This window comes from Aphis gossypii, chromosome 3 (assembly GCF_020184175.1).
Source record: "Aphis gossypii isolate Hap1 chromosome 3, ASM2018417v2, whole genome shotgun sequence".
Classification (NCBI taxonomy): Eukaryota; Metazoa; Arthropoda; class Insecta; order Hemiptera; family Aphididae; genus Aphis; species Aphis gossypii.
Genome location: NC_065532.1, coordinates 19719383 through 19738142, shown reverse-complemented (window position 1 = coordinate 19738142; position 18760 = coordinate 19719383). Strand labels below are relative to the sequence as shown.

Here is an 18760-nt window from a genome sequence, read left to right as displayed (position 1 = left end):
GTAATAATATACCAATAATAAAATTATTTAAACCATCAAATAGGTATAGATATTAAATGTTTAAGTTATCATCTACTCGTAGAAAAGGGGCCAGTTAAAAAAAACATTAAAAACAGATTTCAATTCACCAAGCTTGAGGACAAGGCAAATTATCCAACTCATTAATGATTGAAGCGACAGAAATCTGCTCACTACAAGGAGTAAAACCAAGATTTATTAACTGATAATTACAATAGTTCATGCTCGCAAAGTAAAGAAAATAATATTAAGAAATTCTGATATCCACAGTCAGCATAGACCATATTGGCAATATTAATAAAATAGGAAATTCTTATTCTTTCAATTAAAAAAATTAATACAATTTTCAATAATGTTTCCTCTAACAAAATATTTTTACCATACCTAATCTTATTGAAAGTACTTCATTAAAGTTGTTGTTTTTAAAGTTTTTAGAGTATAACTATTTTTTGGTTTTTAAAAACTTTGTCAAATTATCAAAAATTGTAAAAATTAATAGATATTTAATTTTAACACCTAAGCAATATGTACATATAACAGTAGAAGACCTAAGCCTTGAAAATCTAATGTAAATATGTAATATTCTATCTAAATTTTAAGTTATTTTTACTGTAAAGCAAGCATAAACTAGTACACATTTTGAGACATGGTGAGTTCGTATTTTAGCAACATAAGATATTCACATCTCACAGTTATTATTTCTTTTCTACTGTAATTTAAAAAAAAAAATGTAATCATAGGCCGTAGAAATTTTCAAAATATTAAGACAAATTATTTTGAGAGACATTAATTCAAGATTTATTCTAGTGGATTATGATTTATTAAATACTTGCAAGTTGCAGTGCTCTGATAATTCACAATATTTATCTTAAGCCATGGTATTATCTAAGTTGCAGTGCAACCGGATTGATTATAAAACAAATGGTTCGGCTTCACCACAGATCACGGCTTTAGATATTTAATATTTATCTTTAATCGTGGCTACACCATGTGACCTGGCTGTTATCATTGTTTACCATAAATGTTTATCTGGGTTTGTTTGTAAAAGAAATGTATTGCTTAAATATTTTATTTTATCACATACTAATATTAATATTATACTATTCAGTTTCACCTTTCAATATTATAAATTATAATACATGGGGATTTGAAGACATTATTTTAACTTTATAGTTTATTATTTTTTCAAATATAAGAAATGTAATAAATATATTTATTTTTTTCGTACTTTAAATTCATCAGCTAGTGGTTCAAAATTGTTGATTATTTTGTATTAATTATTTCGTGTTGGGTATGTCTTATATAAATGCTTACAAGAATCGGACTACCAATAATGGTGCATCTGAAGACGAAAAACAAACTCTATTGGTTTTTGGGTATTCGTGCAAATTATTTAAAGATGACGAAAAAGCTCTTTTCATTGATCAAGGGAAGCATTTGATACCCTGGATGGGTGATGATACATTAAAAATAGACAGGTAAATGTCAAAATTATCGAAGAGCATGAGATCATAGTTAGTATGTGTTTGTTTTATAGATATGATTGCCGTGGGGCTTTAAGTGACTTAAAATCTGTAGAAGCCTTACCGTTTGGTCAAAGTCGATGGGAAGGATTGACAGCCGATGAAAAAAAAATTGAACAACTCTGTGACGAAGAAAGGTATAAGTCTCTCAATGATAAGAGTGAAGAAGAATCAATTTATCAAGGTAAGGCGTTATGTTGTAGATGTAACTATGATGATTTTTATTATTACATTATTAAATTATTTCTACAGTTAGGTATAATCAAAAGTTAAGTTTTTTTTATACATTTCAAATACATTTTTCTTTTACTTACCAGCTTAAAATTTAATAACTGGTTTAATTTATTTGCCAAAGTAGATATGTGTATGTGTACATTTCAAAAATTAAAATTTTTTTATTTATTTGACTTGTACTTGTTCGTTAAATATTCATTAATGTGTAATATGTCGACATAATATCTTGTGCGATTTTAAAGTTAACAAGATAAAAATGTTAACTATTTTTTTATTTATATTGTATAGATTTATGATTAATTGTTATTATATTTCAAATTTTAGTGTATGTTAGAGTACACAAAAAGATTAAATTTGGAACAAAATTAATAGTATATCGAACTTATTTATAATATGCCTACATGTATTGATTAAACAATTTGGTAAACATTTTTATTTTCATATAGAGGAAGAACTTAAACGGCTTCATCAAGCTTTAAATAATGATGAAAAAGAATATGGTCAAGTTGGTTATAAATATGAGGATGAATCTTCAAACACATCTGAAATAAAAACTGCAGATGACACAGAGTATGATCCTGAACTAGAAGAAGCTTTTATTCCACCAAGAGAATTAGAAATTCCTTCTAATATGCATGTGGTAAGAAAAAAAAAATTTAAAAAAAGGAACCATCATTTTTACATTCAATTTTAATTTTAGCCTCCAACAAAAAAATTAAATGCTATTATTGAAAAAACAGCATTGTTTATATCTAAGCACGGAGCACAAATGGAAGTTTTATTGAAGGCTAAACAAGCGCACAACCCTCAATTTGAATTTTTGTCATACGACAGGCCACTTTACCCTTACTATCAACATGTACTTTCAGCTATCCGGTCTTGCCGTTATAACCCTACACTTGCTAATGATAGTGCTGAAGGTAAATTTTTACAATACTAAAGAAACATACTGTTTAAAATAAATGTATATATTTTAGTTAAGTAAATAGGATATTAAATTCTAAGAATACTGATATTGAAACTATGTTTCTATTCACACCTTTATCATTATTTTCTATTTTGACCTGTGTTTTTGTATTTGAAACAATAGTGAAAATAGAAAAATAATAGGACAATTATAAATTAAAAATTTGTTCCTAAATTGGAGATAGTCTATTGTTTGGTGTTTAAAACAATTATATCAGGCTTCTGTTTTAAATTCCTCAATGTTTCTTAAAATTTTTTTTTTTTCATTGAATATTTTCTAAATTGTTTTTATTAGTAGGTATATCTACAATTATTTAACTTAAAATATGTAATGCCTTTTGTTTAAATCAATAATAAATTATAATATTCTTTTTTAGATTCATTAGATTCCTCAAATGAAGAAAGTTACCTACATCCAAGCCTATTAAAAAGTGCAAAACAACCAGAAACGGTAGGTGCCCTAGTATTTCTTCTACTACAAAATGTTTAACATTTAATGATTTTGAAAACAAAAAACCATGTGATAACATTACTTGTCTGTGATATCTAACGTCATTTACTTATATTATATATTTAAGTACAACAGATTTTATCTCTTACTGAGATAGTGATATTTAAGAAAATCATTATACAAATTACATTACAATTTAAGATAAACATTTATAATATTTAAAATAAAATAGTAATTATGAACTTAGTCTTTCTTTATTTTTAATTTCAGAATTTCGATTAAAAGTTGAAATATGACTAATTTAACTATTCAATACTAAAAAAAAAAAAAAAAAAAAAAATGTTTAATCTTTTTTCAATCTTCAAGAAAATGAATAAAATATATTATTTTTAAGCTAACTGATCTGTTAAATAGTAGGGACTTGACGTCAAGTGATATCATTGCATTATAATGTGTTGGTTATAACTGTAGATAAGTGATTCATTTATAATATTGCAAGTGGAATACATCATCTATATACATATAAGATTATAATGAGGTAAAAGGTAAAGAAGAAGACTTTTGGTTAAATTTCATAAAAATAGATTTTTGATGAAATTGTACTTAGCCATGATTTACAAGACAAATGAAGTTGATACTTAAGTGTGTACAGAAATAGTCATCTTGAATGCTACACGGTCTGGATGCTGGTAAGTTATGTGATTCCTTTTAAATTGTTAAATGATTTGAAAGTAATAATTTAATAATTGGATACATTTTTAGATATTTTTTGGGTTGATATTTTGTTATTTTATGTAAAAATAGATATTGCTCAAAATTTTGGTAGGTTATTATTTATAGGCACTGATTCAATACAATCTTGGTCTTAAAGAAGTGATATGCTTAAGTTTGAAAAATAATTTACAAATATAGAAGATAGTATTATATTTTTTTTAATAAATTTCAAATTTTGAATGATGTAAAATCTCTTTTAAAGTTTTTAATTAATTCATTACTTATTTTCAAAAAAAAAAGATCAGTGACATTCTAATACATTTATTTGGAAGAGTTCAAGAGTTTTTCTTCAGTTTAGTTTATATTATATATATATATATTTGTTATTGTTATGGTATTTTTAAATTTTAATTACTGATAAAATTATCTCATGAAAACATAACATACTTTATTTTTCCAAAGCAATAAATCAAGTATAATAAAAAAAAAAATAGAATTAAAAACTGAATTAATTAATACTGAAATTTCTTATACATAGATTAATTAATTGTATAATCTAATAATTCTGGAATTAATATTATTTGTTTTTATTTTAGTATATTTAGTATAATATATAATTTTTATTATAATAATTTAAATTTTGAAGTCTAATAATTTTTCTTGAACCTAACTATTTTATTATAAACAAAATTTTGATCCTATTAACTTAAAATATTCTAAATTTTACCTAACATAGTAGTTTACTAACTTAAGTATAACTATAAATTGTTAAATAAAACTTTTTTGTTAGTTCTACAAATGTATTTTGCATATCTATACAATTTTTTCTTTTATTATGTGTACTAATATTGTTTGTTCTGTTGTATATCTTTTAATGGTATTTACATAACACACAAGGTATATTTATTGTTAAACCAAATAATTAATTTTTGTTATTTTAAATTTCCATTATAAATAATATAAAAACAATACTTGAAATATTGGTGTTAATATATTAATTAAATTAATTTTAAGCTTATGAAAGTACTAAATATTGAGTTATTGGATCTAAAGTATATGACTTAAATGGATTAAATAACTAAGAGAAAAATGTTTGGTTAGATACACATTTTTCGATCTGTTAAATATTTAAGTGATTAATTTAAGCATTAGGGTTTTAAATTAATGTTAATTAGTACAAATATATTATTGTCTCATTTGATAATAAAACAAATAATTACGTAATGAAGTTTTAGACAGGTAAGGTTAGAGGAATCTGTAGAATTATGTTTGTTTTTATACAATTCGTTTACTGAAAAAGATTTAAACCTTTTTCTAATTTATTAATTTTAAACAAGTAAGGTAAGTTAAGGATTATCCATGCTATTTTAAATACTTAAGTACAGTATCATTAATTTTAATAAATCAACCAATAAATCAGTTAATTTCATGAAATAAACTAAATAATTTTAACTATGTACACACTACACACTACTTTATGTCTTTATCCATCAAAAAATATATATTTACTAATTTTAAATAATCTTTTAATTTTTGTATACAATTTCAATGTTATGTTTTATTTTTCAGGTAATAATTGTGAGCAGATCGAGTTTCTATTTCTCCAATTATTTTTAGCTTCAACCTAGAATAATTTTATTCCTATTATATCTTATGTTGTATCTTTAATCTTTACCAAACTAATTTTTTTTTATAGAAATCATCGGCGTTTAATAATTTTAGACTAAATTCTCAATTAGACCAATAATAATTTATTTAAAAATTTTCATTTTATTGTAAGCTAATTAATTATTTAGCTCATAACTCAGAAGATATTTATACAATTTTTTCCTATGATAATTCCTGTTCATATCATTACCACTGTTGTTCAGAATAGCTTGACATCAAATTCCATTTTGCACACAACTCTCTCAACTCAGTACCACTACTAGATAATAATTTATTTTTTATTGAATTTATTTGCAGACGCCATTTATACCAAACATAACATACAAACCTTCTGCTGATTGTTCATACTCATTACTAGTAAACAAAATTAAAGAGAAACAATCTGCAATGCCTGTAGAGGAAACCATTATAAATGAAGTAGAAACTCCTCCCGTAACTGTAACTACATCAGAGTTTGATGGACTTACTAAATCAGCTAGACGGCGGCTGAAAAAAAAATTAGTTTCTCAATCTACATTAAATACTGCAAATTCGCCAGATACAGATGATAATGAAATAATTGATGAACTAAGCTCAGTTGAAGTATGTATACCAATTAAATTGTATTTATTTATACATTGATTACTGATTACACATAATTGAGATTAAGCTTGATTAACACAAATGTATAGTAGGTTTAAAAGATATTTTTAAGTTTAGCCTTATTCTTCTTGGTTTTCTATTTCCCATCATGATTGTATGTCTAAATATATTTGTATTTCTAGGCAACTACTAATACCAAAACAGAATCGGAGAATTCCAATCCAGTTCAACAAAATGTTACAGTTGGTATTGATGTGCCACCTAATGATTTACAAATAATTATTGATAAAATGGCTTCTTATGTGACAAAAAACGGAAAGCAATTTGAAGAAACTGCTAGAAAAAGACGTAAGTACATTATTATGACATTTAATTCAAAATATTTTAATTGATTTTTTTATTTTTAGAGGATCCAAGATTGAAATTTCTAGAGCCTGACGATTGTTTTAATGCATATTATACTCAAAAGCTTAAATTGTATGCCACAATTAAACGATTGGAACAAACAGCTCCATTAAAATTAAATGTGGATTCTAAAACAAATTCCAAATGTAATTATGAGATATTTATATATATATATATATCTCATTAGTTTTCAGTTAATACTGTCTACTTTCACACTTAACTGTGACTGTAACTTTTTCCAAGGGAAAGAACTTGGCACCATATAATTTTGGGTAGTGGCCAATGAAATATTAATGTCAATTGGGGGTGTTTAATCCCTATACATTTCACTAATCTTTTTGTATGATTTTATTATATACTATTAATAATACAGAAATTATACTTGCGTGAACAATTATAATTATTAATTTAGCTTATAAATCAATAAATATATATATACACAGTAAAATCCGTTTATGGCGCGCTTACTTAATACAATTTCTCCTTTAATACTTACTCTATTTTAACTGGTCTCTAAAAGAGCGTATTAAACAGGTTCTTTAGTATATTCATCTACCATGATATCAAATTTATATTTATCCTTAAAAAAATATATAAAAAATTCTGATGTTTAAAACTGTTAAGTATTCTTAAAAGCATATTTATACATTTTTCGGATAAGTAAATTTCACACCATTTAAGTAATGTTCTTTGATTACCACCACTGATACTATCATCTTAATATCTGAGAAAACACGAAAGTCACCGGGTTTTTAGTTTATGCCTACCATTGCATGGACTGTGGATGTGCGCTAGTAATATTTGAGAGAACGTTAAGAACAGAACATTGAAGTTTGAGCTTCAGACTCTAAGGATAAAATTATGGAGTATATAAAAGATAAAAAACTCAATACTATGTATTTTTTAGTACAATAGTTTTTTTTTAAATTGTTATCTATTTTTAAATATATAATAAGTATTATACATAAGATACCAATGGGTGTCTTACCCTATCAAGAGATTCACTTTACAAATGTATTATGAATATCATTTTGTAATTGCTTAGATTGTTTTACTTCTCTAATAACAATAATAATAATAAAAAAATTGTATTTACAATTATATTAATAATTTTTGTATAATTTTATTACAGTACCTGTATGTTTCTCACTAAAAAAACAAAAAGAATCTGAAGCTGTAGAGATAAAAAAAAGTGCTCTTGAAGATAGTGCAAATGAAACAAGTGATGATGAACATAAAAAAGATCGTAGTGATAAAACAGAATTTAATCATATTAAATTAAATAAATCGTCTACATCTGTCAAGAAAAACCCATTACAAAATACAGCTAAATTGGGTAAGCTCATTAACCGACATTTTTTTATTAATTCAACATCATAATAATTGATATTGTATTAATTTAATTAAAAATAATATTAAAGAAATTGATGCTCAAATTGCAGTCCTAAAATACAGGTTTTTAGTAAATATTTAATATATAAATGCTATCCAAGATATAAATCATACTTGATTAATCAAACTTAAATTTAATTACAGCTGAAGAAAGATTGAAAGATAAATTAGCTATGGCAGCAAAAGAAAAACTTTCTATGCTAGAAAGAGAACGTACTAAAAAAGAAAAAGAAAAAATTCAAGCTGAAAGAAAAAGAAAAGCTGCACAATTTTTGGCTTCGATGAAAATTATATCGTCATCTTCAAAAAATTCAAACATCATTAAACCGAGTGAAAAACCAGACATTCAAGGTCTAGATAGTGATTGTTATTGCATTAGTTGTAATGTAATAATTTAATGTATACAACTAAAATTATGTGTGATATTATTTTAATAGATTTGCCAGTTCATACTTCTGTAGTGAATAATGTTGATCAAAAACCATCTATAGATGAAAAAAATGGTTTACCAGATGATGATGTAAAAGATTTAAATATTCAACCACTGCCTTCCAAAGTACAAGACGTAATATCTATTGGTTCTAGGTATGGTATTTAAATTATTTTATAACATTTTTATTGAACGTTTAATTAAAATTAATGAAAATAATTTAAAATTTTCCAGTGATGAAGATATTGTATCTAATGATGGTAATTTAAATAAAAATATAAATGGAAATAAAAGTAGCAAATTATCTTTGCAATCCCGACTCCAAGGTATATTAATTTAGATTGTTTTATGATTTAAGTATTAATATAATCAATTAAATAAATATTTTACTATTACTATAATAAATCAATTTTTTCATTGTAATATTCCTCCTATTAATTTACACTTAAATTCTGTCTCCAAATTTACCATAGTCTGTTCAACTCCAGGTCCACATTTTATCCTTCATAGTTTGATACAATTCTAGTTCTTTAATAATTAGTTATTTACACTTCTACAAATATTGTCAATTTATATCCTAACTCCTAAGTTACAACATTTTTGAGGACGTCAAAAACAAATAATTGTTTGTAAACCATTGATTTCTCTATATATTTTTTAGAAACATTATCAAGAGACAATAAACGTAAAAAAAATGAAAGAAGTGACAAAGAAAAAGATAATTACAAACGAATAAAGCATTATGATGAAAGTAAAGAAAAAACCCCAGATCAGTAAGTAGTTATTATAATATAGTGTTTGATGTTTTAATATATATTTATTTATATGATACACTATTATTCATTAATTTATTTTTAATTTTATAGAGATAATTTAATAAATTCTTTAATCTTGATCTTACTAAGTATTTAAAATTTAATTTATGTTTAGTCGGTATTCATCTCGTGATAGAGATCGAACTAGCAGGCGTTCGAAAAAATCTCATTCTAGCCATCATAGTTCTTCAAAAGATCACAAAAGAGAACGTGGTAGTAGACGATCCAAACATAAGCATAAATCAAAAAAGTCAAAAAAACACACGCGGAATCATAATTCAGACTCGTCTGATAACAGTTCCAATACAAACAACAGTCGTTTTTCATGATTTATTTGTGTTTCAATGTACATACTTGTAAATTTATTCATGTAAACTTTTTTTTTTTGATTAGTATATTGTTAACGAGCTTTTTTCTTTGTATTATAAATCAAACTTGTAATTTATACCACTTAAAGTTTAAACTAATAAATGATACTATTTTGAGTAATTCCTTATTAAACTCAGTTATTTTTACATAAATTACCATATTACTGGTCAGTCACAAATGCTAATTTTTCTTAAAATTCAATGAATATTCTTCTTTATTTCTTATGAGTTTTCCAATAAAATATACTTAAACATCATATTTATGAAATTTAATTTTAATTTTTTAAATTGTTTTTAATTTCAAAATTTTACCCAGCCAAATTAAAAATGTTATAAGGTTTTGTTGCTGATGAGAATGAAAGTTCTAGTTAATGTATAACTTATGAAATTTCTTGGCTGCAGTCAAGATTTTTTGTAAAAAGAACAACTATGATGAAATAGATTGCAAGGTTGGATGGTTAAGAAATATATTCAAGTATACAAGAAACTTTATTTGCTAAGTCTTGCTCTATTGAAACACCAATAATATGCACTTAAGTTTATGACTTAATAAGAAAAAAACTTCAAGTACCCATTTGTAATTTTTTTATTTTGACTTCCCCTAGTAGATCCAGCTCGTTTACAGAAACCACCGTTCAAGTTCAAAAATATAGTATTCATTATGTTCATCATGATAGAAAAATAACAATCATTTAACCATTAAATTCATTGTTATACTCAAAATAACAAGCAATAATAGTAAGAACATTAACTACTTTATAAATAGAGAACCACAAAAAATTAAGTAATTAATTAAGCTATAACATTTATTTGTTAGATGTTTTTTTAGGCAAATTAAACAAAAATTTTGCAACTTGTAATAGTCATTCGATTGTATTTTCACCATTTAAAATAAATTATGTTAAATTTTTCACTTATAAAATCCAAAATATATACTCAGCATATTAAATAATATAAAAACTAACCATGATTGTATTTTATATTTTACTTAAGATTTAAACTAAATAACAATAAAAATCCATCAATATTTCCCACAATACATACTGACTAGCCTTAAAATTATTGTGTTTTTAATTTATAAAATGTGGTAAAAAAAAAACTCAGAAATCAATGTTTAAAAAACAATTGTTTTTATTATATTTTTCAATATAATTGGTCATTTATACATATAAATCAAGTTAGGCTTGGAGTACACAGGCACCACCAACTTTCTTAATCTTTTGCTCAGCAACCTTGGAAAAGAATTTGGCTTTTACAATAAGTGGCTGATTGGGAAGATTACCTTTTCCCAATACTTTGTAATAACCCTGAAAAATAAGTTATATTTTAATAGTACACAATTATAGTATATCATTGGTAGTAATTAAGCATAAATTAAAAAATTGAATCTATCAGAATACATTTTGGCAACATGAAATTTGTACTTCAGACCGCCTGTCGCTAAACAATAATTTTATCATCACTGAGAATCAATTTTAAATTATAAAAACATAAATACATATATTATTACCTTTTGTACAACATCAATGACGACTGCTTTTTCTTTGTCATTTTCATATTTTTGTCTAGTTTCTTCAGGGATTAGAGTGTATAGTTGTTCAAGGTTAATAGCAGGACACCATTTTGAATTCCTTCTTAAATGGTAATTACGCATACCCAACTAAAAAAACAAAAACGAATAATCGTTAATTATTTATATATTTCACATTAGGAACTGTTATTAGTGGTTGACTTGTAAGACTTCACTACATAAGCATATAAATTGTATACTCTGGCCAGTAAGAGAATTTAACTAAACGAATTAGCTGCATGCGGTTTTGAGTTTGAATTTCTCCTACTCACTATGGCCCATGTTGATGGCGGCAAGTGTTTGGGCAAGTAGTTTTGGGAATACATAAAAAGTAAGAACATATGATTTGTGTCTAGTCACTCAGCAGCGGTATCTCGATGGTCGCCGTGTATTAAGATAAATTGGTGAACTCATTACAGTGGGTTCTTACAATTAATAGTAAATACATATACTTTAATTAATAAAATATTGGTTTTGTTAATGCTTTAAGGCCACTTTATTTATTATTATTGCTATTACTGTGTTAATTGATACACTAATATAAATTTCAAAAAATTACAACCCATTAAGTCTTAGGACACCCTATTATTTGATTTATTAATAATTGATTTAAATAATTTTTATAATTGTTACCTTTCCAAAATAACCAGGATGGTATTTGTCAAAGTTTATTCTGTGGTGATGCATACCACCAGCATTACCTCTACCTCCAGGATGCTTCCTGTGTTTACCTAAATTATTAAAAACAAATATATTAATAATATACATACAACGTAAGATAACTAAAACAATATTATACGCAAACCAATCAGATAAAAATAAATTAGCCACATAAAAATTGTACTTCAGACCGCCTGTCGCTAAACAATATAATATCATCATTTTGATTATTTAAATAATAAAATCTCAAATTATAAGTGTAGATTGGATTTCTTCAATTGATATAATACAATAAAATAAATTGTTAATCGAAAAACAAACCAAATTTATATAGCACACACTATATAACAAAAAACTAAAATTTGTTATTTTGTTGATCAAATGGTGCAAAATATTGAAAATAGTCTAAATTTAATTTAATTACAAAAGTAGTCTATAACTAATAAGTATAAACTGTTAATACATACCAATACGACCGTGTCCATGACTGACATGTCCTCGTAACTTCCTAGTCTTCTTCTTACTGGTAGTCTAAAACAATATTTATAGTAATACATAGAATTATTTAATGTTTAAATTAAATTAACTATCATAAATTTAAAAATGTCACAATTAAAAAATGTCTATACTAAACTGAGAACTTTTATCTTACTGCAAGAATATTTTAAATATTATTTTTTGGAATTTGCACAATATAAAATAAGATTATTATATGTCATGTTAATTAACAAGGTATTAAGAGCAAATAACTGAAGTGTAATAGATGGTGAACTTTAAAAAAATGAATAAAACTTTTCAGTAGAAACAACACTATAGGATAGCATATAATTAATATAGATTGGTACAAAAGAACGAATGCTAATTAGAAAAATTGAAAACAAATAAAGTTTACCAACAGGAATAGCGTAAAATAAATGTTTTAACATTAATTATAAAACATTCTCGGATTAAGTATATCAGTAGCGTGTAACTTGTAGCCATCACATGAATCAACGGATGACAAATTAATGCATATAATTTTTGGTAATATCAATTATAAAAATTAAACTGAAATAAACGCATTTCATAATTATTTCTCATGCCACATGGTTTTATAAGATTTTCCGACAATAATTCAATTAATATTATATTGACGTTACACTATAACTTTTAAACACGGAAAAACTAAAATGAATATATAATAATAAAAATAAATTTATTAAAACGTTATAATGACTTACCATTTTGCTTCAGGAACGAAGAAAAATGAGAAAATAATGCAGGACTCGAGGACTGAATACAAGAGAACTAGAATACACGAACACAAGTCACAACATTCATAAATTCATAATAGTTGAGTTTTTATAGGTTAGATACTTGGTCACGGAGATATGAAATATGTATCGTCTTTGGAAACAGTGTCGCCACACATTACTTGATTCTCAGTGGTGTTCGCAGATTTATAAAACAACAAACAAATGTATCCTATACACGAATTAAGATATACTTAATTCGTATATCTTAATTCGTGATCCTATAATGGAAATATACTATAATCACACACTTGAACACTTCTAATACTTCTATACCACAGAATAGGTGAAATAGAGTAAAATAGAGTTTCACCTGTTCTGTGTCTATACTACATAGAAATCTGTGACTTACATAATATGTCTATGGTATCTACGTAAGACATTTATGTTACTTGTTACTTGTTAGTTAGGTCATTTATGCTTATACCTATATATATTTGTTATTGCTTGACGCTTATACTTCGATGGTATTTTAATTTATAATTTAGATTCTGAACAGAGTGATGAATGTAATATTTTTACTATAGTAAAACATATTATGATGTGTGTTTTTTTATATCTGTATTCTGTATACAATTAGCTTGTCGAAATAATGTTTCAATTTAAAATTTCTGGGGTGTTTTCCGATGGAAAATTGAATATAGATACAAGGTACTTGTTGCTTTATAGAGGTAAAATCGGGACAATTGGAATTTATTTACGCAAAACCATTTTTTTGACAAAATTGATTACTTTATATAGTTGTAACTCAAAAACAAATAACTGTAGATAATAGAGATTTTCAACTAATTTTTATACAAGCATTATCTATCATAGACCCGTGAATTTGCTAGATGTTAATTTTTCAAAATGGAATTTTACTGTGGAATATCGGATATTATGCGTACTGCATAATATTTACAGGTCTGTATTATCTATACACGGTTAAAATTTCAAAATATTCTGACTTTTATTGAGGTATTTATAGACAACTACAACTAAAAATTTTTTTTAAGTTATTTGTTGTACTTCTGAAGTGTAGGTAGTTAAAAAAAAATTGAAAATAAACTTGAAAATTTAATACTAGGTTTTTTTTCTTATAAGTTGATTTTATTGTAGTTAAAAAAATCTTAAATCATTAGATACAATTTTTACAAAATATACTAAAATCGCGAAAGTTTTCCATTACCTAGTTCTTCAAATTGCCTTTAAAGTAAACTCGAACGTCATTATAAAAAAAAAATTTATGAGCGTCTAAATTTAAAATTTTTACGAAATCACGTAACGACAACGATTTATTCTCAGACGATTTGAAATATTTCTTATTATTCGAAAAGTAGGTATAAGTCGTAATATACTTGAAAGTTTTACCAGTTATTTAGATTGAAATCTTCTTTATATAATTTTATTTCCAAAATATTTCATTTATTTTAAGGCTATTTATGGATATTTAAAATATCGATAAAATGTTTTTGACCAAGTAAAAATACTCGAAAATTTAATAGGTACAAAGTTTTTCATAAGTTAACCTTACAGTAATTCAAAAATTATAAGAAAACATAGGCACAATTATTTTTACTAGCTTTTTGAAGTTCAAATATTTACAAAATTCGTCAAAATTATGAATATTATTTGCAAGTTATTTTGTAGTTTAATTAGATCAAAGTTTGTAAAAAAAATTTGTCTAAGTAGCTAAGAATTTTACAAGATTTTTCGTAAGTTCAATAATTGAATAATTATAAAAAAAAGTTGAGCGTTGGCTAATTAAAAAAAAATTTCGAAAGTTTAAATTTTTCCGAAATCCAAAATTCGCGCTTAAAATAACGATTTGCAATTAAATAATTTTAGATTTTTGTTGTAGTTAAAAACTACAAGTCGTAGAAACCTACACCACTTGTTAAAATTGACTTTTTCTGTACATCGTTTAATTTAGGGGTATTTAAGTCATTAAAATATAAACCACCATTTTCACCACACAAATTAAAATATAATGTATATTTTATATATTATATTCTAGGTGGACAAATCATGTACAATGTACAGAGAAGTGGTAGCTACTTGACCTATTTATTTAAATATGAATTGTTAGGATATCTAAGATATTTTCTACATTTTATAATTTGAAAAATCAATTTTATCTATATAATTATTAATTTATATTTTATAATAGATATTTAATTATAAACAGGGCCGTAGAGGAGTGGATACGGAGTGCTACTGTGCTAGTACCCTGGGGGTCTAATTTTAGATTCTGAACAGAATGATGAATGTATTTATATGTTTTTGTGTCTATGTACACCATAATTTATCAAAATTATGTTTCAATTTTAAACTTTAGGGGTGAACCACAATTGGAAAATTGAATATCCTTGGTTCATCATAAATAACTAAACTTACTCTTTGTCTGAGGACCTCTCAATATCTATTGTACAATAGAGCGTTACTCACTTCATACATGACCACCCTTTTTTGCAGCAAATTCCTAAATTTGGCCATGATTATAAATAAATAATAATATATTGGTGGCTGATGCAATCAATTTAGTAATATTATAAACATTTTTTTTTTCGTAAATTAATATATTATTATTATTATTATTATTATTTATCTGCTTTTCTTTAGAAATTTATTCTGTGACATCATCATACAAATCTAGTTTTAATCTAGATCTCTACACATTATTTACTGATGATTATCATTGATATAAACCATAGAATAAGAATTAGTTGCTATTCTTAAGTTACATATTCAGTTATTCCCATTAAATGAATTATTTTTATATTTAAGAATGATAATTTGTTAACTGGTTGATGGTTCTATTATTTAAAAAGGAGCTTCAAAAGTGGGTATAATATTGGAACATAATATAGCAGATGTTATAAATAGTTTTTTCTATAACTAATAGACAGCTATATTCATTACAAATTTAGTTAACCTTGGTTTACTTATTTATGTAATTATTCATGAAGATAAATTTATGATATATTTCTTATTAAAAATAATATGATTCACAGTTATTTTAAATAAAGTATTGCTTAATAGTTCAATTGATTTTAAAGTATTCAAATTAAATATAAAAAGCTTAAAGGTAAACACCATGATGAATTCGAACAACAATTGCATTATGAATAATTTATTAATAAAATATACTATTTATTACACTTAGTTATGTTGCAATTTCTTCGCGAGAAAATTGTGGAACATATGTATCATTTTGAGCTTGATCTACCCACCTTGCTGCATTCTAAAATCAAAACAATTAATTTAAACAATTTTGTAAAAAAATTAGTTAAAAAAAGAAAAGAATACTTACTAATTTTTTGGCCCTTTGTTCTAATAAAGAATAAGCAAAATGATTTAACTGGAATAAAAATAAAATACAAGCATTGTTAGTATTATATGATTATAATTTTATAATAAGCTGAGTAGCTTCTAGCAAATTAGGTAAATGTGAAGTTATATTAATTATAAATTTTTTTTACAAAACTCAAAATATATCATATGTTTATAGTCATACAATTATTTATAAATAAAATTCATTATTAAAAATTGCATAAAAATATCTTTTATATTCACCATAATATTTTTGGGTAAAGAGATTCCTTGAAATCTGTATAAATGGCCACTCTTAGTATCTAAACGATGTACCTAAATTTGAAAAAAAAAAAATCATAAAAATACTTTTTTTTATCTTAATTAAAATATAACTTTAATATCAAAAAAATGTGTTTATACCGCAGTTATAGTGCAGCGTCCCAATAAATCTGTATTACCAATCATAGGTCCTCTACTTATATCAATATGATCATCAATTCTGTATAAAACTACCTTTTTATCTAAATCAATAATTATTTATGTATATAGATTAATACAAGTAAAATAACAATAATAACAAATAATATTAATTATTAAGCTAATTAGTTATCATTTGCGAGTAACATAATACATACTTAAGGAGAATAAGAAAATAACAAAAAGGTTTAGAGAATAGAATTTGAGATTTGAATAGATTATAATGTCCTTACCAATTGATTGTTGTGCAATATTTGGTACTTGTTCTTTTTTAAATTTGTTTTCCTGAAATATGTCTAATGCAAGCTCTTCAGAAACGGCAAGTCTGTCAAATTTATAAGATTTTTGTGCAAATTTGACCATATTTGCTGACAAAATTCGAAGTTCATTTTCTGTTGGAATCCATTCTGGTAAATTTGATAACTCCACATCATAAACAAAGCTTCCGCTTTTCACTAATTTTTTAATTAAAAACATTAAATAATCAACATAAATATCAAATATAAATACTAAAGATTATGAAGTATAAAGTAAAAAAAATATTAAATTAAATTACATTTTTAAATTTATATAACAAGATAAATGTACAAGAACAAACAACATATTGGTGTATTTATAATAAGAGGAGGCTAGTTATTTATTAGGTTAATCAGGGACTTAATTATATTCTTTATATTTTCTTCAACTTAAATAGTGATCACTTAGTATAAAAATAGTAGCATAATTTATCATTATCATAGTTAAATCCATCCATATTAAATTAATAAGTTCTTAGTAAAAATACTATTGCTTTTTAAAAATAATCATTGAATAAAATCAGATAAGTTATACATATTCTACTGCATAGATTTTGTATATTGGAATGTAAATGGATGTATGGATGTATTAGAAATTAACTATAGATAATATTATAATGTTATGAATGAACATATATAAAAGACAAATAAATGAAATGGCTTTACACATTCAAAATTCATAAAGCCTAGGGACATACAATTTTATATAAATTAATTATAAATAATTTACCATTAGGTGAAGGAAAGCTGTGTAAAGTTGGTTGAATATCAGTTTTAAAAGCTTTAGAAATTATAGCTCCTAGTATAAGCGAACAACTTCGCCAATATGCTCTATTGAAATGATATGGGTCTGGTAGATATTGTGCATGCATGAAAGTCAGTTCACAGTCTGATTCTAGTGGTCTATGCATATCCCATAGATGTGTGTCATCAATTAAGGCCAATCCACTTCTTTTAACCAACATTTCAGATATGTCTACAATTAACCAGATAATTATTAAAAACGATCAATATAATAATAATAACAAATTAACATACGTTGAGCACAATGAAATGGGGTTGAAATCCCCTTGTTCATAGATAAAGTGACATTTTCGGGTACTCCTATGTACTTAACTGTAATCTTTTCAATACGACCAACAGCTTCTTTTTGTCGTTTTTGTTCTTTGTCAAACAAATTATTTTGATAGGCTATAATTTCATTTTTAGGATGAACATCTGCAGACGTTGAAACATGTCTTATGGCTAAAAAAATAACACCATCCATTTAAACAATAATTCACTTTGTGAACAACAATACATTATCAACAGTGAAGTATGATATATTTAAAAAAAGTATTTGTACAATTTTACTCACACCACAACGAACCACTGCTTTTTTTGTATAAACAGCTACTGAAACGTTTCATTTTAATATTATAGATATTAGATACATAAACAAAAATAAGAAAAACACAAACTGAATTTAGGTTTAGGAAAACACGATTTTAGAAAATTCACAAAAATATTATATAATGATAATAATGTTATATAGACTATTATAATACTACTATTATAGTCATTGATATACCTATTATAGAATATAGATAATAATCATAGTCTGTT

General features: G+C 24.7%; 3 protein-coding genes across 3 annotated transcripts; 1 reads left to right on the top strand and 2 right to left on the bottom strand.

Moving 5' to 3' along the window:
- The first annotated feature begins 1116 nt into the window (after positions 1 to 1116).
- On the top strand, positions 1117 to 9687 carry LOC114126364 (protein suppressor of white apricot). Its single transcript, XM_027990300.2, has 14 exons — positions 1117 to 1496; positions 1556 to 1725; positions 2222 to 2415; positions 2476 to 2695; positions 3119 to 3192; positions 5872 to 6156; positions 6339 to 6504; positions 6564 to 6707; positions 7694 to 7897; positions 8098 to 8304; positions 8391 to 8538; positions 8618 to 8709; positions 9045 to 9156; positions 9314 to 9687. The coding sequence occupies exons 1-14, from the start codon at positions 1312 to 1314 to the stop codon at positions 9525 to 9527; spliced, it is 2415 nt and encodes an 804-aa protein (XP_027846101.2). The 5' UTR covers positions 1117 to 1311; the 3' UTR covers positions 9528 to 9687.
- A 986-nt stretch (positions 9688 to 10673) lies between these two features.
- Positions 10674 to 13175, bottom strand: LOC114126382 (60S ribosomal protein L27a). Its single transcript, XM_027990322.2, has 5 exons — positions 13017 to 13175; positions 12264 to 12327; positions 11770 to 11867; positions 11077 to 11226; positions 10674 to 10873 (listed from the first exon to the last, which is right to left on the bottom strand). The coding sequence occupies exons 1-5, from the start codon at positions 13017 to 13019 to the stop codon at positions 10745 to 10747; spliced, it is 444 nt and encodes a 147-aa protein (XP_027846123.1). The 5' UTR covers positions 13020 to 13175; the 3' UTR covers positions 10674 to 10744.
- A 3009-nt stretch (positions 13176 to 16184) lies between these two features.
- On the bottom strand, positions 16185 to 18704 carry LOC114126380 (39S ribosomal protein L39, mitochondrial). Its single transcript, XM_027990321.2, has 8 exons — positions 18513 to 18704; positions 18194 to 18400; positions 17886 to 18131; positions 17093 to 17314; positions 16803 to 16903; positions 16644 to 16715; positions 16381 to 16428; positions 16185 to 16311 (listed from the first exon to the last, which is right to left on the bottom strand). The coding sequence occupies exons 1-8, from the start codon at positions 18562 to 18564 to the stop codon at positions 16234 to 16236; spliced, it is 1026 nt and encodes a 341-aa protein (XP_027846122.1). The 5' UTR covers positions 18565 to 18704; the 3' UTR covers positions 16185 to 16233.
- Positions 18705 to 18760: the final 56 nt, after the last annotated feature.

Bases quoted from the DNA above. Each gene is read 5' to 3' on its own strand.
- LOC114126382 (XM_027990322.2), bottom strand. The intron at 11,868-12,263 runs GTATGTATTAAC...TTAATAATTTAG, and splicing joins TCATGGACACGGTCGTATTG to GTAAACACAGGAAGCATCCT. The intron at 10,874-11,076 runs GTAATAATATAT...CTTATTTTTCAG, and splicing joins TCATTGATGTTGTACAAAAG to GGTTATTACAAAGTATTGGG.
- LOC114126364 (XM_027990300.2), top strand. From the start codon at position 1,312: ATGTCTTATATAAATGCTTACAAGAATCGGACTACCAATAATGGTGCA. The intron at 1,726-2,221 runs GTAAGGCGTTAT...ATTTTCATATAG, and splicing joins AGAAGAATCAATTTATCAAG to AGGAAGAACTTAAACGGCTT. The intron at 3,193-5,871 runs GTAGGTGCCCTA...ATTTATTTGCAG, and splicing joins GTGCAAAACAACCAGAAACG to ACGCCATTTATACCAAACAT.
- LOC114126380 (XM_027990321.2), bottom strand. From the start codon at position 18,564: ATGAAACGTTTCAGTAGCTGTTTATACAAAAAAAGCAGTGGTTCGTTG. The intron at 16,429-16,643 runs GTGAATATAAAA...TTTTTATTCCAG, and splicing joins CTTTACCCAAAAATATTATG to TTAAATCATTTTGCTTATTC. The intron at 16,312-16,380 runs GTAAGTATTCTT...TTTTGATTTTAG, and splicing joins AACAAAGGGCCAAAAAATTA to AATGCAGCAAGGTGGGTAGA.